This window comes from Emiliania huxleyi (assembly GCF_000372725.1).
Source record: "Emiliania huxleyi CCMP1516 chromosome Unknown EMIHUscaffold_202, whole genome shotgun sequence".
Classification (NCBI taxonomy): domain Eukaryota; phylum Haptophyta; order Isochrysidales; family Noelaerhabdaceae; genus Emiliania; species Emiliania huxleyi.
In genome coordinates, this window is record NW_005200580.1 from 234,548 (window position 1) to 250,442 (window position 15,895).

At 65.1% G+C, this 15,895-nt stretch overlaps 5 protein-coding genes across 5 annotated transcripts; 2 read left to right on the plus strand and 3 right to left on the minus strand.

Moving 5' to 3' along the window:
• Positions 1–3,755: 3,755 nt before the first annotated feature.
• EMIHUDRAFT_234286 (hypothetical protein) lies at positions 3,756–4,694 on the minus strand (the record flags this gene model as incomplete). Its single annotated transcript, XM_005781423.1, has 2 exons — positions 3,756–4,360; positions 4,589–4,694. 2 exons carry the CDS (start codon positions 4,692–4,694, stop codon positions 3,756–3,758), a joined length of 711 nt encoding a protein of 236 aa, XP_005781480.1.
• A 450-nt stretch (positions 4,695–5,144) lies between these two features.
• EMIHUDRAFT_234287 (hypothetical protein) lies at positions 5,145–5,585 on the plus strand (the record flags this gene model as incomplete). The annotated part of the gene is made up of 1 exon (XM_005781424.1): positions 5,145–5,585. One exon carries the CDS (start codon positions 5,145–5,147, stop codon positions 5,583–5,585), a length of 441 nt encoding a protein of 146 aa, XP_005781481.1.
• Positions 5,586–6,459: 874 nt separating this feature from the next.
• EMIHUDRAFT_234288 (hypothetical protein) lies at positions 6,460–9,603 on the minus strand (the record flags this gene model as incomplete). The annotated part of the gene is made up of 7 exons (XM_005781425.1): positions 6,460–6,475; positions 6,580–6,651; positions 6,734–6,915; positions 7,136–7,288; positions 7,470–7,799; positions 7,981–8,697; positions 8,857–9,603. 7 exons carry the CDS (start codon positions 9,601–9,603, stop codon positions 6,460–6,462), a joined length of 2,217 nt encoding a protein of 738 aa, XP_005781482.1.
• A 3,875-nt stretch (positions 9,604–13,478) lies between these two features.
• On the plus strand, positions 13,479–14,248 carry EMIHUDRAFT_365994 (hypothetical protein; the record flags this gene model as incomplete). The annotated part of the gene is made up of 1 exon (XM_005781426.1): positions 13,479–14,248. A coding segment is annotated over one exon (355 nt), but the record flags the coding sequence as incomplete, so codon positions are not given.
• A 72-nt stretch (positions 14,249–14,320) lies between these two features.
• EMIHUDRAFT_234291 (hypothetical protein) lies at positions 14,321–15,250 on the minus strand (the record flags this gene model as incomplete). The annotated part of the gene is made up of 1 exon (XM_005781427.1): positions 14,321–15,250. The coding sequence occupies one exon, from the start codon at positions 15,248–15,250 to the stop codon at positions 14,321–14,323; it is 930 nt and encodes a 309-aa protein (XP_005781484.1).
• Positions 15,251–15,895: the final 645 nt, after the last annotated feature.

Genomic DNA, 15,895 nt, shown 5'->3' on the forward strand with positions numbered 1-15,895 from the left:
CCGGTCGTTTGTAAATGAGGGTGTTTTTCTGTGTGTGTGTTTTCTTGAAGCCTTTCTTAAACTGGGTAACGAACCCCTGTCACTCCGTGAAGTGAACAGAAGAGAGGTGTGAACAGACTGGCGTGCTGATCGTGAAGAGGCGCCATGTCATCGGACACCGAGAGCACGGTCTGCGACCCGCGGTTAGAGGTCGCACCCGAGCCGCAAGTCCCCAAGGGGCCGGGCCAGATAAGGCGCGTGCCCCAGCTGTTCACAGCAACAGCACGGTCTACCCCCGTCGTCCCACCCCAAGTGCAGCAGGATAGAATGTGTGTATAGATTAAAACTCCTGCGCGCTCAATGCCTAGCCCGCCGTTCTGTCAGCCGCGGCCCGCATGTCCAGACAGTGCGGGCCTCGACGCCACACTAGGTCCATTGGGTTGAACCCTGGCTTGTCTCGAAGGTGAGGTATAGAGGGTCACATGGGGAATGCGAACTCGTCATGATGCGCGGCGACGGCGGCGTCGATATCTATCGACGCCGCCGCCCCGCGCTCCAAAGCGGTCGCGTACGCATATGCGCACAACTAGGTACGTGCCAACCCGCATGGGCCAGACACCGTCAAAGGTCCCTCTCCACTCCTCCTTGCACCACTGAAGCATATGCAGCTGATGTGAGCAAGGTCGCCTAAGCGGCCCCCCTCGCTGTGGGTTGCCGTAGTTGGACCAATGCCACGCGTTGTGGCGAAGATGGCCTTATGCAGAGCCTGGCCGGGCCGTCTTCGGGCCCGGCCGCCCTAACAGTACGACGCATACGCGCCGCGACCGCTTCAAGTGTCGCCGCCGCCGCAAGGCGGACGGCGCCCGCCGCCCAGCCAACAGTGGCTAGGGCGGGGGAAGGGTGGATTCGAGCCGCCCGCACGCTCGTGCGGTAGGGAGGCTCGTGTAAAGCACGCCGTGCGCAAGCACAGGTGCGCGTTTGAAGCATTCGAGTCGCAGTAGCGGAGGCTGCTGCTTACTGGTTTGTGTGGCACTCCACGCGTCTCGCGCGGTGAGTGCTGAGATACGCCCCGAGCACGATCGCCGGGGCGGCTGCATGACTAGAACGACCCGTGCCGTGGCACAGGTCGAGTAGAGAGGGCCGCACACGCGTCCTTGCGGGCGGCCCGTTGTGAAGGGTCGAGCGCGCCGAAGCGAGGCGTGCTCGTGTTGCAAGTGTCGCCGCCGCCGCAAGGCGGACGGCGCCCGCCGCCCAGCCAACAGTGGCTAGGCCGGGGGAAGGGTGGATTCGAGCCGCCCGCACGCTCGTGCGGTAGGGAGGCTCGTGTAGAGCACGCCGTGCGCAAGCACAGGTGCGCGTTTGAAGCATTCGAGTCGCAGCAGCGGAGGCTGCTGTTTACTGGTTTGTGTGGCACTCCACGCGTCTCGCGCGGTGAGTGCTGAGATACGCCCCGAGCACGATCGCCGGGGCGGCTGCATGACTAGAACGACCCGTGCCGTGGCACAGGTCGAGTAGAGAGGGCCGCACACGCGTCCTTGCGGGCGGCCCGTTGTGAAGGGTCGAGCGCGCCGAAGCGAGGTGTGCTCGTGTTGCAAGTGTCGCCGCCGCCGCCGGGGGAAAGGTGGATTCGAGCCGCCCGCACGCTCGTGCGGTAGGGAGGCTCGTGTAGAGCACGCCGTGCGCAAGCACAGGTGCGCGTTTGAAGCATTCGAGTCGCAGCAGCGAAGGCTGCTGCTTACTGGTTTGTGGCACGCCACGCGTCTCGCGCGGTGAGTGCTGAGATACGCCCCGAGCACGATCGCCGGGGCGGCTGCATGACTAGAACGACCCGTGCCGTGGCACAGGTCGAGTAGAGAGGGCCGCACACGCGTCCTTGCGGGCGGCCCGTTGTGAAGGGTCGAGCGCGCCGAAGCGAGGTGTGCTCGTGTTGCAAGTGTCGCCGTCGCCGCAAGGCGGACGGCGCCCACCGCCCAGCCAACAGTGGCTAGGGCGGGGGAAGGGTGGATTCGAGCCGCCCGCACGCTCGTGCGGTCGGGGGCTCGTGTAGGGCACGCCGTGCGCAAGCACAGGTGCGCGTTTGAAGCATTCGAGTCGCAGCAGCGGAGGCTGCTGCTTACTGGTTTGTGGCACGCCACGCGTCTCGCGCGGTGAGTGCTGAGATACGCCCCGAGCACGATCGCCGGGGCGGCTGCATGACTAGAACGACCCGTGCCGTGGCACAGGTCGAGTAGAGAGGGCCGCACACGCGTCCTTGCGGGCGGCCCGTTGTGAAGGATCGAGCGCGCCGAAGCGAGGTGTGCTCGTGTTGCAAGTGTCGCCGCCGCAACAAGGCGGACGGCGCCCGCCGCCCAGCCAACAGTGGCTAGGGCGGGGGAAGGGTGGATTCGAGCCGCCCGCACGCTCGTGCGGTAGGGAGGCTTGTGTAGAGCACGCCGTGCGCAAGCACAGGTGCGCGTTTGAAGCATGGAGTCGCAGCAGCGGAGGCTGCTGTTTACTGGTTTGTGTGGCACTCCACGCGTCTCGCGCGGTGAGTGCTGAGATACGCACCGAGGACGATCGCCGGGGCGGCTGCATGACTAGAACGACCCGTGCCGTGGCACAGGTCGAGTAGAGAGGGCCGCACACGCGTCCTTGCGGGCGGCCCGTTGTGAAGGATCGAGCACACCGAAGCGAGGTGTGCTCGTGTTGCAAGTGGATCGAGCACACCGAAGCGAGGTGTGCTCGTGTTGCAAGTGTCGCCGCCGCCGCAAGGCGGACGGCACCCACCGCCCAGCCAACAGTGGCTAGGGCGGGGGAAGGGTGGATTCGAGCCGCCCGCACGCTCGTGCGGTAGGGAGGCTCGTGTAGGGCACGCCGTGCGCAAGCACAGGTGCGCGTTTGAAGCATTCGAGTCGCAGCAGCGGAGGCTGCTGTTTACTGGTTTGTGTGGCACTCCACGCGTCTCGCGCGGTGAGTGCTGAGATACGCCCCCAGCACGATCGCCGGGGCGGCTGCATGACTAGAACGACCCGTGCCGTGGCACAGGTCGAGTAGAGAGGGCCGCACACGCGTCCTTGCGGGCGGCCCGTTGTGAAGGATCGAGCGCGCCGAAGCGAGGCGTGCTCGTGTTGCAAGTGTCGCCGCCACCGCTGCACGCGGGCTGGGCTATCGCCTGCAGGATGAGGCTAAAAGAGGCATAGTTCCCCGCGTAGAGCACATAGCAAAAGGACTCCCAATCTAAGCAAAGCCAGTTGCTCCATCCGGATGACGCATCAGAACTGAGAAATTTCCGTTGACAGAGAGCTGCTCGGTGTGACGACGTGTGGTGTCCATCCCAAATGCGCCGCTGGCGCACTGTGGGGCGGGGGGGGAGGTCAAAGCGAGTCGCCCAGGCTCCCTGCTGGGCGGCTCGCGTCGTGTTTGTAACGGTTCGAAGAAGCTCTTTGTTCACGGTTGCACCGTGAACAGGAGATTGGTCGAGGCTATGCACAAGCGATGCGCGTAGACTCCGTGTGGCTCTGGGCTGCAGCCTGTTAGAGAGCCGAGTCGCTTTAATAGCACGGCCGGGCACGGTCGTACCTCGCGTGCCCTCTGTGCGAAAATTTCGAGAAAACTTCGATGTGCTCCAAGTGTTCCATCCGCACTCCGCGCTCCAAACTTCGCGTGCGCTTCATAGCTCCCAGGGAGCTGGGTGTGAGGTGAATGACTGCACTCCAAGTGCTCCCTGTGCCCACCGGAAACCCAGCCGTTCGTGCGATTCCTCTCGCCGACCGCGGTGCCGCACACCCACGGTCGCCTTACGAGTCGGGCGGCAGCAGCGTGCGCAGCGGTCGCTCCACGCGCCCGCCCCACGCGCGGGCATTGTGCCGTCCGCCTGCCTCGCGATGGTACTTGAACGGGACGCCTTGCGTGCGCAGAGCCGCGCACATCCCGTCGACGCCCGGCTGCAGGCTGGTGTCGAGGTACCAGGCTCCGAGCTGCCAGACCGGGTCGAACCCATCGGCCAGCTCGATGAGCGGCACCTTGCGTGAATCGGTGTCGCCGCCGTTGTCGATGTACAGGCGCGCGTCCGGCCGCAGTCGCCTCCGCAGCGCCACCTCGGTGATGAGCGGCAGCTGAAAGACGGGCGAGAGGCAGGCTGCGTGCGCGAACACATCGGGCCGGCGCCACGCGCTCAGAAAGGCGCAGAGGCCGCCCATGCTGCTGCCCATCGCCGACGTGTGCTCCGGCGACGGCAGGGTGCGGAATTTCGCGTCGATGGCGGGCTTGACGACGTCGCAGACGTAGCCGATGTACTTGCGGCCGAGCGGATTGTCGCCGTACTCGAGCCACCTCCGCCTGAGCAGCGGCACGGGCGGCATCTCTGGCCCGAGCGGCAGGTCCATGTCAAGGAGATGGCCGCCTCCGCACGAGTCCAGCATCACAACGATCGCCGGCGAGATCTCGCCGGCGGTGACGAGGCGCGAGAGCGCGCAGTTGAGGTCCCACCGGCTGCCTTCGCCGCCGCCGCCGCTGCTACCGCCCTCATCGTTGGAGAGACAGCACTGCCCATCATGCACATACAGGGTCGGATAGCGCCGACGAGGCTGCTGGTGGTAGCCGGGCGGAAGCCAAACATGGATCGAGCGACCAGGCACGAGAGCACGGTCAAATAGCGCGGGAGCCGGCGCGTCGAACGTCATCGTCTTTGCCGGCGCTTGGAAACCGAGGACGAGCGTGCACGAGCATGATAACATGAGGTGGGTCGGCAAGCGCGTGTTTTCGAGGTTTCGAGGTGGAGCCGGCTAGGTGGACCGCGACTGCAACGGGCGGTCGTTGGGCGCGATCAGCCCCACCCAGCCCGGCTTCAGTCCGAGCAGGGTAGGGGAAGAATTCGTGGCAGCCCAGCTGGCTGAGTGTCTTGTGAGTTTGTGTGTCTGTGTGTCGCTCGTGCGTGTCGTCATCTTCTGTCTCGCGTCCACCCATACGCATACCGCGTTGCCCAACGGCGTTGGTGTCTAGTCCGAAAGAAAGAAAACACGCGATGGCAGCATCTTCATGAGCCCGCCCATTGACGTCTCGCAGAGGCCGACGACCGCGTGTGTGTGGCAACGGCTCCCCGCAACAGGTGTCGGCGGACAAGCCCGTTACCGCTACGTCTCAGTGCGCTCGGAGGAGGAGATGCCGTCGTGCTCGAGGCGGCCTCGATGGCGACGCCCATCAACTCTGGCGGCTGGTCTCGGCGCTTCGTGTGGGCCTCAAAGGCCTCCGAGCTCGCCGACGTCGGCGACGACGGCAGCATCAAGATCAAAGCCGACGCGAACGTCATGCTTACCCTTCAGGCGCACCTGCAGGTCGGGTACAACAGGACGTTGGCGCGAACGTCCCTCTCGTCGCCATCAAGCTCAACGACGCCGTCGTGGGGGGGGACTTTTCTGGCCTCGGATGCCCAGGGCCAGCAAGACTCGCAATCCTGCGTCGTGCAGAAGCTCATCGCGCTTTCGGAAGGCGACGTGATCACGGCGGAATTTCGGACGGCCACGTCGGCCCCCCATCACCATCACCACGGGAATTACATGCACAGCCAGGCAGAGCAGACAGAGTTGAGCCAGGCGTTCAAGACCTCGCTCATGCTGATTTGCTGCTGAGCTGCACAGCGCCGTCTCCTTCGTTGTGAGAGAGACGTGAGTGAGTGTTGCATAGGCGGGGAGTCTCCCCCGGGAGTTGCATAGGCGGCTCTGGGGTGTTGCATAGGCGGGGAGTCTCCCCCGCTGGTCTCCTCCTTCCCATTTTTTCTTTTCTTTTGAGAGCAGGACGCCGGGTTTGTCTTGTATGTGCGTGTCCGGGGTGTGTCAGAAGGGTCAGTGAGGGGTGGCGGGGGACGGGGACGCGCAAGGTCAGAGGCTCAACCATTCGTCGGCTCGTCGGGGTTGGGGAAGGGGAGGGGGAGTCTGGACGGTCGGCGAGGGGGTCGTAGCCCAACAGTGCGTACGGGGTAGCCGCCACTTTCCTGCCTCACAAGGGCGGGGCTGTCCCGGAAAGTGAGAAACGCCGGGCAGCGTGGTGCACAACTTCAACCTCCCATACGTGTTTGTTCGCTCCTTTCCTCGGGCTGTTCCATCTTCCCATCTCCTTCCAACTCAGGCGAGGCGGGGGGGGGCGCGGGTGCGGGGTGCGGTGCGGTGTGAGTGTGTGCGTGCCATGTGGCTACAGCAAGTGTCCATCCGTCTGTATTATTATTAACAGGTAGGTAGGTAGAAAGGTGAAGAACAGCCAGGCTCGGACTGGACACCAACGCGGTATGGGTGGACGCTAGACAGATGATGACGGCACGCACGAGCGACACACAGACACAAACAGGCTCACAAGACACACAGCCAGCGGGCTGCCACACACCCTGAGTTGGCGTACACATAACTCAAGGCCATATCCTCCCTGTCGCCCCCCCCAGCACTCCACGGTGCCAAGAGAAACAAACAAAGGCACAACGACACAACAGACGACAGGAAGTGACATGCGAGGCTAGAGCAGGCTTGCTCTACCTCCAGCAATCTCTCCGGCCGGCGAGGCACATATTAACAACGAAGGCGCTCTCAAAAACAAAAAATAACGGTGTGCCCGTGTGTCCAGCCAAGAGGACACCGACATGGCACGATAAAGGCCATGGTACCTTTGTTCTGGCAGACAGTCTCGGCCGTCACGACGCCTCGCGCACTAGGGCTGCCTCGAGCCCCGCCCGCCTCAGCAGCCACTCTGGCAGGCACGACCTGGACGATCCAGATATGTGCGGGCCGACAGGATGGTCTCTACCCTCGCGGCGAATGGACCGTCGAAGACTCGAGGCTTCGCTTCAGCATCGAGGCACGGTTTGATGAGGGCGAGCCGATTGAGAGCGGCCGTGAGGATCTGCTGGGCCCGCACGGTCAGCAGCGGCGCCTCACTCCTCTCGCATCTGGCCGCTTCGTCACCGCCGACGGCCTGTGCGAGGTGCTCAACATGCTGCGCGCGACGAGTCAATTAATAGTTAGTAGTTAGTGACTGGTAATCATGATCAACAGGTGCCAGTCACGGCCGGAGCGTGGGCGTGGATCTCCAACAATGCGGTCTTTGGCGCCAAGTTGGCGAGGTTTCACCTCGACTTTCCGGCGGGAGCCGAGCGTAACGGGGCAGACTTGCCGGCTGGCCGGGTCTTCTTCACCGGCGTCGGCTGGCAGACAGATGCGCTGGAGAAGGGAGAGGCGGCGCTCGCCAGGCTTGAGATCGAGCTGGAGGCGACGGGCGAGGCGGTGGCGACGCGAGCGGCAGAGGTTGACCACGTGGGGTGGGCTGGAAAGCCGTTCAAGCTGCGCGCCTGCTACCACCTGGCACCTGCCCGTGCAAAAACGCGTCAGGCGTCACGCGTTCGCGGGACAGTAGGTTTTCGAAGAACGTACTTGAGGACGCGATTACGCGGTACCGGTAATTGCGAGAGCGGGCTACTCGGCGCGAGCGCGCAAAAACGGGGAGGGCGGGAGCGCCAACTTCGTCGACACCTCCACCGCGCTGTGAAAGGGCGCCGGTGGGAGCGGGACGCCCCCCACCACAGTGTACACGCCGCATCCGAGCACCTCGCACGGGTAAGCCCGCCATGCAAACCTCACCGCCGCGGGTGGGAACTCTGCACGCCCTCCGCGGCCCCGGCCGCTGCCGCCGTCCGCAAAGCCGCTCAGGACGATGCTCTTGCCGTCGGCGCCGAGGCTGGTTCTCGGAGCGAGCGACCAAGCGCCGTCGAACGACGTGCTCATCGCGCCGCACGCCGCGCCCGCACCGTCGGCGCACACCTCGAACGGCGTGGTGCCGTCCCAGTTGGTCATGTTGTGCGCCTTATGAGGGACGCGGGGCTGAGAGGGTGAGCGGGCGGGGGTGGGACAGAGGGTGGGAGGGTGGGAGAGAGGGTGGGGGGGTGGGAGGATGAGGATGAGGGTGAGAGGGTGAGAGGGTGAGAGGGTATGAGGGTGGCGGTGCGTTCACGCGCTGGCGGCGGGGTCGAGGGCCGGGCCTCACCCTCGATGTGTTCATGCGTGAGAGCACGAGGCCGGATGGGCCAACCTCCCGAAAGGTGAGCACGACGCGCCGGCGTCCGGCGTCGGCGACCGCGCTCTGCAGGATGGGCCCCGCTGTGATGGAGGGCTCCCGGTACGCCCAGCGCCTCGCAGCGAGGGCGAGCCGTTCGCCAACCTCCTTCTTGTGGCGGGAATGGACGGACCCAAACGGGGACGCCGCGTCGCCGAGGTCGAACGCGCTCGCCAGGAAGGTGTTTGGCATCTTGGTGTTGGGCAGCGAGCCGAAGCCCTGTGTCTGGCCCAGCCAGCGGAAGATCGGCAGCGCGATCGGCGCCTTCTCGTCGACGTCGCCCGCCAGCTGCACCACACCGAAGGCGAAGCCGTGGTCGTGTCGCCGCCAGCCTCCCCAGCCCTCCCGCCACCGCTTGACCAGCGCGGGCAGCTGGCAGGCGTACGGGACGGGAGCGCCGCCATTCGACTCGCCTTGGTACCAGACCACGCCAGCGAGCGTGACGTTCCGCAGCGGCGAGACCATCGCGTTGTATAGGTGCGTCGCCACGCGCGATGCCGCCACACCCTCTGCCAATATCCTTGCCCCCTCTTCTGCCAGCGATGATCCCGACCCCGCTCCCTCTGCCAGTGCCGGCGGCGGCGGGCACGACGGCGGGATCGCGCAGCCAGGCGGGGGGCAGCAGCACAACTGCCCCGGCAGCGGCTCCTCGCAGCAGGGAAGGCAGGTGGAGAGGTTCGCGGCGGCGCGGACGCCACCCTCTCCGCCCTCCGCCTCGCCGCCCTCCGCCCCGCCGCCCTCCGTCCTGCCGCCCTCCGCCCCGCCGCCCTCCGCCGCCAGTGAATCAGCCGCCGCATCGGCCGACACGTGCCTGCAGTCGTCCAGGGCGGCGGGCGGCATCCAGTCTTGTATTGCCGTCCCGCCCCAGTTCGTGCTGATGAGGCCGATCGGGGTCTTCCTGGCCGCCTGCAGCGCCCTGCCAAACAGGTAGCAGACCGCGGACATGTACAGCCAGTTGTCGTCATTCGCTCCGCCGGCGCGGGGGGCGTTCATCGAGATGGAGACGTTGCTCGCCACCGACCACGGCAGCTCGACTCCGTCCACCCAGTCGCCCCTGTTGGTGCTCTCGCCGAGCTCCTGCAGCGGCCTCTGCGCCGTGAGTTTGCGCGTGGTGAAGAGCCGGATCTCGGGGTGGTTATTTGCGTCTTGCACCAGGTCTGCGCCGCCAAACGAGTTCTCGACGAGGAAGGCCATGTTGGACTGGCCAGAGCAGAGCCAGACCTCGCCAAAGAGGACGTCGAGGAGTGTGGCGTGAGCTTCCGAACCCATCCTCGCCGTGACGCTGTACTGCACCGCGGAGCCGTCGGGCCGCTTCTGCGCTGCCACGGCTGGCAGTAGGACGGACCAAACCAGGGCGGTCGCGTTGAAGCGCGCCAGCGAAGCTTGAGCGGTGAAGTTGTTGACGGCGATGGGTGTCGATGCAGCGTCGGCGGCAAGCTCGATTGCCACGGCAGTGGCGCTCGCCGGCGCGAAGCCCCACAGCGATGCACGCGCTGGCGCCTGCTGAAGGACCATGTGCGAGCCGAACGAGGCGGCGAAGGAGAGTGCGACCATGAGGCAGCGAAGGCGGCGACTGGCGGAGGCAGTTGCTGCCCCGACTGAGGCAGCCGGTGATGGCCACCAACGCCGGAAGAAAGAATTCTTAAGGGCGCCTTTCTCACAGCACACTGGCACAACAAGGGCGCAGACTGGCGCGGACTGGCACACACACAGGCTCACCACCGGAGCCGCCTAAGCGACTCCGTTAAGAACGGCAATGCACTCCGCACCATGCACAATGCCGCTCTCCCCGCACGCTAGCTCGTTCACCGTCTGCCACGCCACGGCGGTGTGGAGGACGACAGACAAGCGCTGCATCTGCAGCCCGTGCCAGTTCTTGGTGGTCCATGTGACCTCGTCCAGGTGCTGAGCGTGCGAAAGTTTGTTGCTCAGCTGGTTCGCCGCCTCCCTCAGGGTGCTGCGAACCTCCTTTCCAAAGCCTCCGAAAGCCTCAAAATCAAACAAACGTAGATCGCAATCCTGCTGCCGCGCAAAGGGGTAATCGCCAGGCTGCTCCTTGAGCTTTCCCTTGGGGGCATCCTCCTCCTCCCCCTCCTCCCCCTCCTCCTCGGCCTCCTCCTCCTCCCCCGCCACCGCCGCTGCCGTCGCTTCCGACGGAGACCACTTGCCGCGCCCTTTGACCAACTTGAGCAGCCCGGTCTCCGTGTTGCCAAAACGCACATAGGCCCCCTTCCAGCCGAGCTCTCCGTCGCCGGTCGTGTCCTTGCCCGTGCTCGCAAGCGAGCTCGTGAGCTTCAAATCGGCAACAAGGCGCCTGTGCCCCCTGCCGATGTTTGCCGCCGCCACGTCAGGTTGTTTTGGATTACTGTAACTGAGGTGTGCAGTCGGCTCCATCTCGATGATCATGCCCCACGCCGAGCGGAGGCATTTGACCAAACGTTTGAGTAGAAATTTGTGTCTTGTAGCATGCTTTGACCGAGGGTTAACCATCGCGGCGTCGCCAAGGCGGCGGGAGGGTGAGGCGAGGGTGACGGCGGTGGATCACGAGGAAGTAGGAGGTCGAGCGCGAGCGTGCGAGCGAGCGGCGAGTGAGCGGCTAGGCGGCGGGAGGGTGAGGCTTGTTGACGGCGATGGGTGTCGATGCAGCGTCGGCGGCAAGCTCGATTGCCACGGCAGTGGCGCTCGCCGGCGCGAAGCCCCACAGCGATGCACGCGCTGGCGCCTGCTGAAGGACCATGTGCGAGCCGAACGAGGCGGCGAAGGAGAGTGCGACCATGAGGCAGCGAAAAGGGGGTAGGCAGCGTCAAAAGAAGAAAACGCGGGCCAACCACAGCGTGTCAGAATGAAGGAGACGCCTTCGCTTGACCTTGCCTGCCGTGGAGCACTCGCTTGCTTTGGTCGCATTATCGCAGCGCCTGCCGGCCCCGCCATCCATGCTGTCGCTACTACTACCAGCACTCATTTCCGTGAATGTGAACCTCGCCATTCTCACCTATCAGTCGGACGCGCGCTTCACGTGGGCCGAAACTTGCGTCGCCGAGTGGGTCAACGGCACGTGCTGGCTTGCAGAGCCGATGCAGGCGGTCGTCGCGGCCGCTTTGACGGCAGTGACGGACTTCAACTCGCGAGACGCTGCTGCTCTGCCCGTGCTCGGGTCCTTGGGAGCGTGCGACAAGCAGCTCCAGTTTCGGCTGCTCGACAGCGGCGGCACAGCTGCCAAGTCGGTCCGAGCGCTGGGAGACTTGTCTGACACAGACGTGGTCATCGGCGCCGTTCGTAGCCGTGTCACCGCCACCACTGCGGCCATCACCGGTGCGCTCGACATCCCGCAGATCTCGTACTGGTCAACCTCTCCCGATCTGCGCGACCCTATTCTTTTTCCGCGCTTCATGAGGACCATCCCCTCGACCCTAGCTCCCGCGTCAGACCTCTGCTCCTTTTGGAAGGACGAGCTAGGGCTTGCGACCGTGGCTGTGCTCTATATGCAAACCGCGTACGGGCGCGCCTACGAGGAGGCAGCGAAGGACGCCTGTCTTGGCCTCGGGTTGACGTTTGTGAGCAGAGACATCCCCGACTTCTTTGAGGGCTCAAGCAGCCAGCAATCGATTCGTTCCGCTGTCGCCAGCCTGAGCGAGAGCGGAGCCAAGGCAGTGCTAGTCCTTGCTTCCCTACCAGTGCTCGAATTTATCGTAGAAGTTGCGCTCGACACCGGCCTGCTCCGAGCTGGCGTCTCCTGGGTCTTCGCTGACAGCGTTTTGCCGCACCAACTGGACGATTTGAGCGAGAAGGCGCGGGCCGCGCTGAACGGCAGCCTGAGTATCAAGGCGGTCGGTGCGACCGACGGCAACCTGCAGTGGACCAAGTTCGCAAACGAGCGCTGGGCGACGCTTGAGCCCGGAGACTTCAACCCGTCCTTGCCTGCCGACTGGCAGATCCGCGGCGACTTCTTCAGCACCGTCGACCCACACACGAGTACAGTGCTACGCAATGGCGGTGCGTTTGCTTACGATGCTATCATAGCGGCAGGGCTGCTGGCGTGCGAGGTGGCCCCGATGGGCAAAGTGCCAGCCTCATTCGGCACGCAGTTCTGGGCGTCCAAGCAGAGCCTGTCGTTTGACGGCCTTACTGGGCGCGTGCAGTTCGACGAGAAGGGCGACAGGGGCAATGCGAACGTTCTCCTGTTCAACCTGCTCGACCAAGGCGGCTTCTCCGAGAAACGGGTAGCGCAGTTCGACAACGGCGCGTGCACTTGGGACGGCGGATCGCGCGAGAGCAGCGGCGTGGTCTTCAACTTCGGAAAGGGCGAACCGCTTTTTGACGCGTCGCCTCCGCCGCCGCTCCCACCGCCACTGCCGCCGTCGACCCCGCCCCCCCCGCCGCTTCTTCTTGAGGACGGCGAGAACGGTCTCCCCCCCTATCTCCTGGTAATCATCGGCGTCCTGGCGTCCGTCGGTCTGATGCTGTGCCTGTTCTTCGCACTATGCCGCAGACACCCCGCCAACGTGGCGCCCAACGATGAGCTCCATCGCATGGAGTCGGAGATAACAGAGGTGTTCAAATGCATGTCTGGTCGCTTCAATGCCGAGGAGGAAACGTTGGCGAGCATCCTCGACTCCTACGACCGCTTCGCCTCGGCGCCACGCGAGCTCGTTTTCGGCCGCCCTGCCCAGGCGGCACTAGGCGTCGAGGCCTATATGTGCGTGCCAGACAATATCGTGCACCAGGGCCGGATCGACGGGACTGCGGCCATCGTGAGCGAGGTAAATGCGACCCATCGCCGGATCGCCGCACACTCTCGCACTCACCCTCTCATCCTAGTTGCCTCTCCCTGCAGGTAAGCCTCGCCGGAACGGACGTCGACAAGGAGTGCCTCGCCTATGTTCTCTACGCCGAGGCGGGTTCGAGCGACCTCACCTTTCAGGGCGGCCTCAAGCGCGACTGCGACGACAAAGGCGCTGTGCTGGAGTCGCGCACTATTTGCGACGGCGCGGTAAGACGCGGCATGCTCCTTCGCGACTTTGTGACGCACGAGCACTCGCGGCTCGCCAACCTCGAGCAGGCGCACGTCGTCGCCCTGCGGCTGTACACCACCGCCGCCTTCCAGTCGATCAACAACCCCCTCCGAGACTGGGGGCGGTACGAGCGGGGGGAGCCCCACCCGCTGCCCGCGACGGTCGCGCTGCTCCGGGACGCCCTGACGAAGCTCCGCTCGGTGGAGGCCGAGGTCAGCCGCGAGAGCGCCAGCTCGCAGCTCCTCCTCTACCGCGGGATGAAGGACGTGGCCGCGCCCGACAGCTTCATGGCCGACGGCGGCACGGAGCTCGCCCCCATGTCGACGACGTCCGACCTGAGCGTCGCGCTGCGCTACTCGGCGAGCCGCACGATCACCTCTAAACATGTGCTGCTGCGGCTGATCACCGACTCCTTCTACGACCGCGGGCCCAACGTGTCCTTTCTGTCCGCGTTTCCAAACGAGGCGGAGTACCTGTTCCCACCGCTGACCTATCTGCAGCCAACCGGCCGCACCGAGACGGTGGCCGCGTGCGGTACGCCGGCTGGCCTCCAGCTGGGCCGGCGAGCGTGTACGATGTCTGCGCCGGCCGCCTCGCCTTCTCTAGCTGCCTGTCGCCGCTCTTTGCCGCCTTCATGCTGGGATCGGCCGCTCACTGCCAGCAGAGCAGGCAGAGGGCGACGGGCGCAACCGTTTGTGCCGGCGGCGGTGGTGGTGGGGTTGGTGGTGACGTGCGTGCAGGTGGGGGGCCCTTACTCGCCTTCTTCTCATCGCGAGCGATGGCGTCCGTCGGCGCGCTCTCGCTGCAGGTGTACGTGTTCCAGGAGCCGACACACAACCTGTGGCTGATGCTGGAAGGGCCAAATCTGCGAGTTGGCAACCCCCAGTTCGGACCATACCTCGTATTTTTCCTTCTCTCTCTGTGGATCCTCGCGGCTGCCTTTGCCACATACGTCGAGGGGCCATTCATGCGAGCGATGGCGAGCAAGTGGAAGCGCGCCCCGCCAGCCGAATGGACTGTCCGCGCGGGCAACAGGCTGCTCGGCACGGTCGCCGCTGTCTACTGGAGCCTGTCTGTCGGAGTGCTGGTGGCCGGGTGCAGCCTGGCCTACGCGGCCCTCTCTTATAGGTTGTAAATGTAGGTTGGAGTTGCGGTGGTTCTCTGACTTCCAAGAGTGGAGCCGAGCGAACTGACACAGTACAGTACACACGACAGTCGTCACACTTAGGTAATAGTCACTTACACACGTATTCCCTAGCTTATTCCGCCTCGACTCTTTCGGACTTCGGAAACACCTGCGCATCCCAGTACCCCCGCATCTCCGCCCCAAGCCGCCGCCGCGTCGCCTCGAGCGCCTCCAAGTCGTTGAGCCACGCGGCGTGCGCGATGAGCGGCTCCGCGTCCGGCGGCGCCGGGCCCGCCACCAGGCTCGCGAAGCGAGACTGCTCCAGGCGGTGGAAGAGCGTCTCGGCCTGCGTGACGCGCATCGACGTCAGCTCGGACTTGATTCCGGAGCGCTCCCGGCGGCTGTACCGGAGGGCGGCGCTCGCCTTGGCCGAGAGGGGCGCCGGTCCGACGATGTCGCGCAGCAGCAGCTGCTCCGCCCCCTCTCCGGGCCGAGGCGCGAGCAGGACTCCTGCGGCCGGAAGGCTGGCACCGTCGCGAGGCAGGTAGGAGAGGCGGCCGCCGCCGCGCTTGACGGGCCGCGCGATCCCGTCCTTGCGCGGGTTGGCGACGGCCGCGGCGCAGCGCAGCCGCAGGTTCGAGTCCGACGAGACGAGGACCACCGGCTCGGCGCGGCGCGCGCAAAAGTAGGTGGAGCAGACAATGGTGTCGTCCGCCTCCATGTTCGGCCCGGCGAAGCAGACGAGACAACGCGTGCCCTCGAGCGCATAGGTGCACGCCTGGGGTCCGTGATCCACCGCGAGCACGACGGCAGGCCGGCCAGGCAGACTGGAGGCCCACCAGACGAGGCCGGCGACCGCCTCGTCGACGTCCCGGTCAAAGCGCCGGCCACCACGCACATTGTTGACGTCCACGATGACGAAATCACGGCGCTGCGGCTGCGGCGGCGGAGGAGGAGGAGGAGCACGAGCAGAGCGGCGCCGGCGCCAGAGCACGGCGAGGAGGAGGCAGGCAAAGAGCAAGAGATCGATGCCGATTACGGCCCAGACGAGGCTGCTGGGCATCTCCGCCAGCACTGCTGCACCACCTGGTTAGCCCTTAGTCAGCCTGCTTCAGGCTCGGCTGGCTAAAAATGCAGTAGGTCCCACGCCCCAGAAAAAAGGGAAAAAAAGAAGAAAATCTCCGAAGATTCTCGAGGTTCTCGAGGTGGATATCCTTTGGCCGCGTTGGGTAGCGAGGATTGGTGTAACCCGAGCCACGGAGGCGTGTTTTCTGAATTTCCTAAGAGTTTTACAACAAAAGGCGGTCGCACGACACGATTCACGCGACAGGCGAGGCGCGGGCGACGGCTTCCTCAGAAGCCGTCGCCCGCACCACAGGAGCAGTCACACCACTCCCACCCCGGCGCCCACCCACTCTCCACCCCGACATCCCCACCCCACCCCACAACCCCGCCCCCCCCCCGACCCGAGCAACCCCGCCCCAACCCTTGACTATTTCACGTTTTGAGCGCAATATTGAATTTTGAATGATTGCTGAACATTTCGAACATCACAGCCACAGGCTCGGGCGCTCGGCCGCCCGCGCCCCGCGGGCGCGGCCGACGACGCAGTCGCAGCAGTGACGGTCGGCTCCCCGCGGCGCATCTGTGCCGCCAACACTCTACCCCTTATGAGCCTCTCGTGTCGGAGCCGATCGCTCTGTGACCC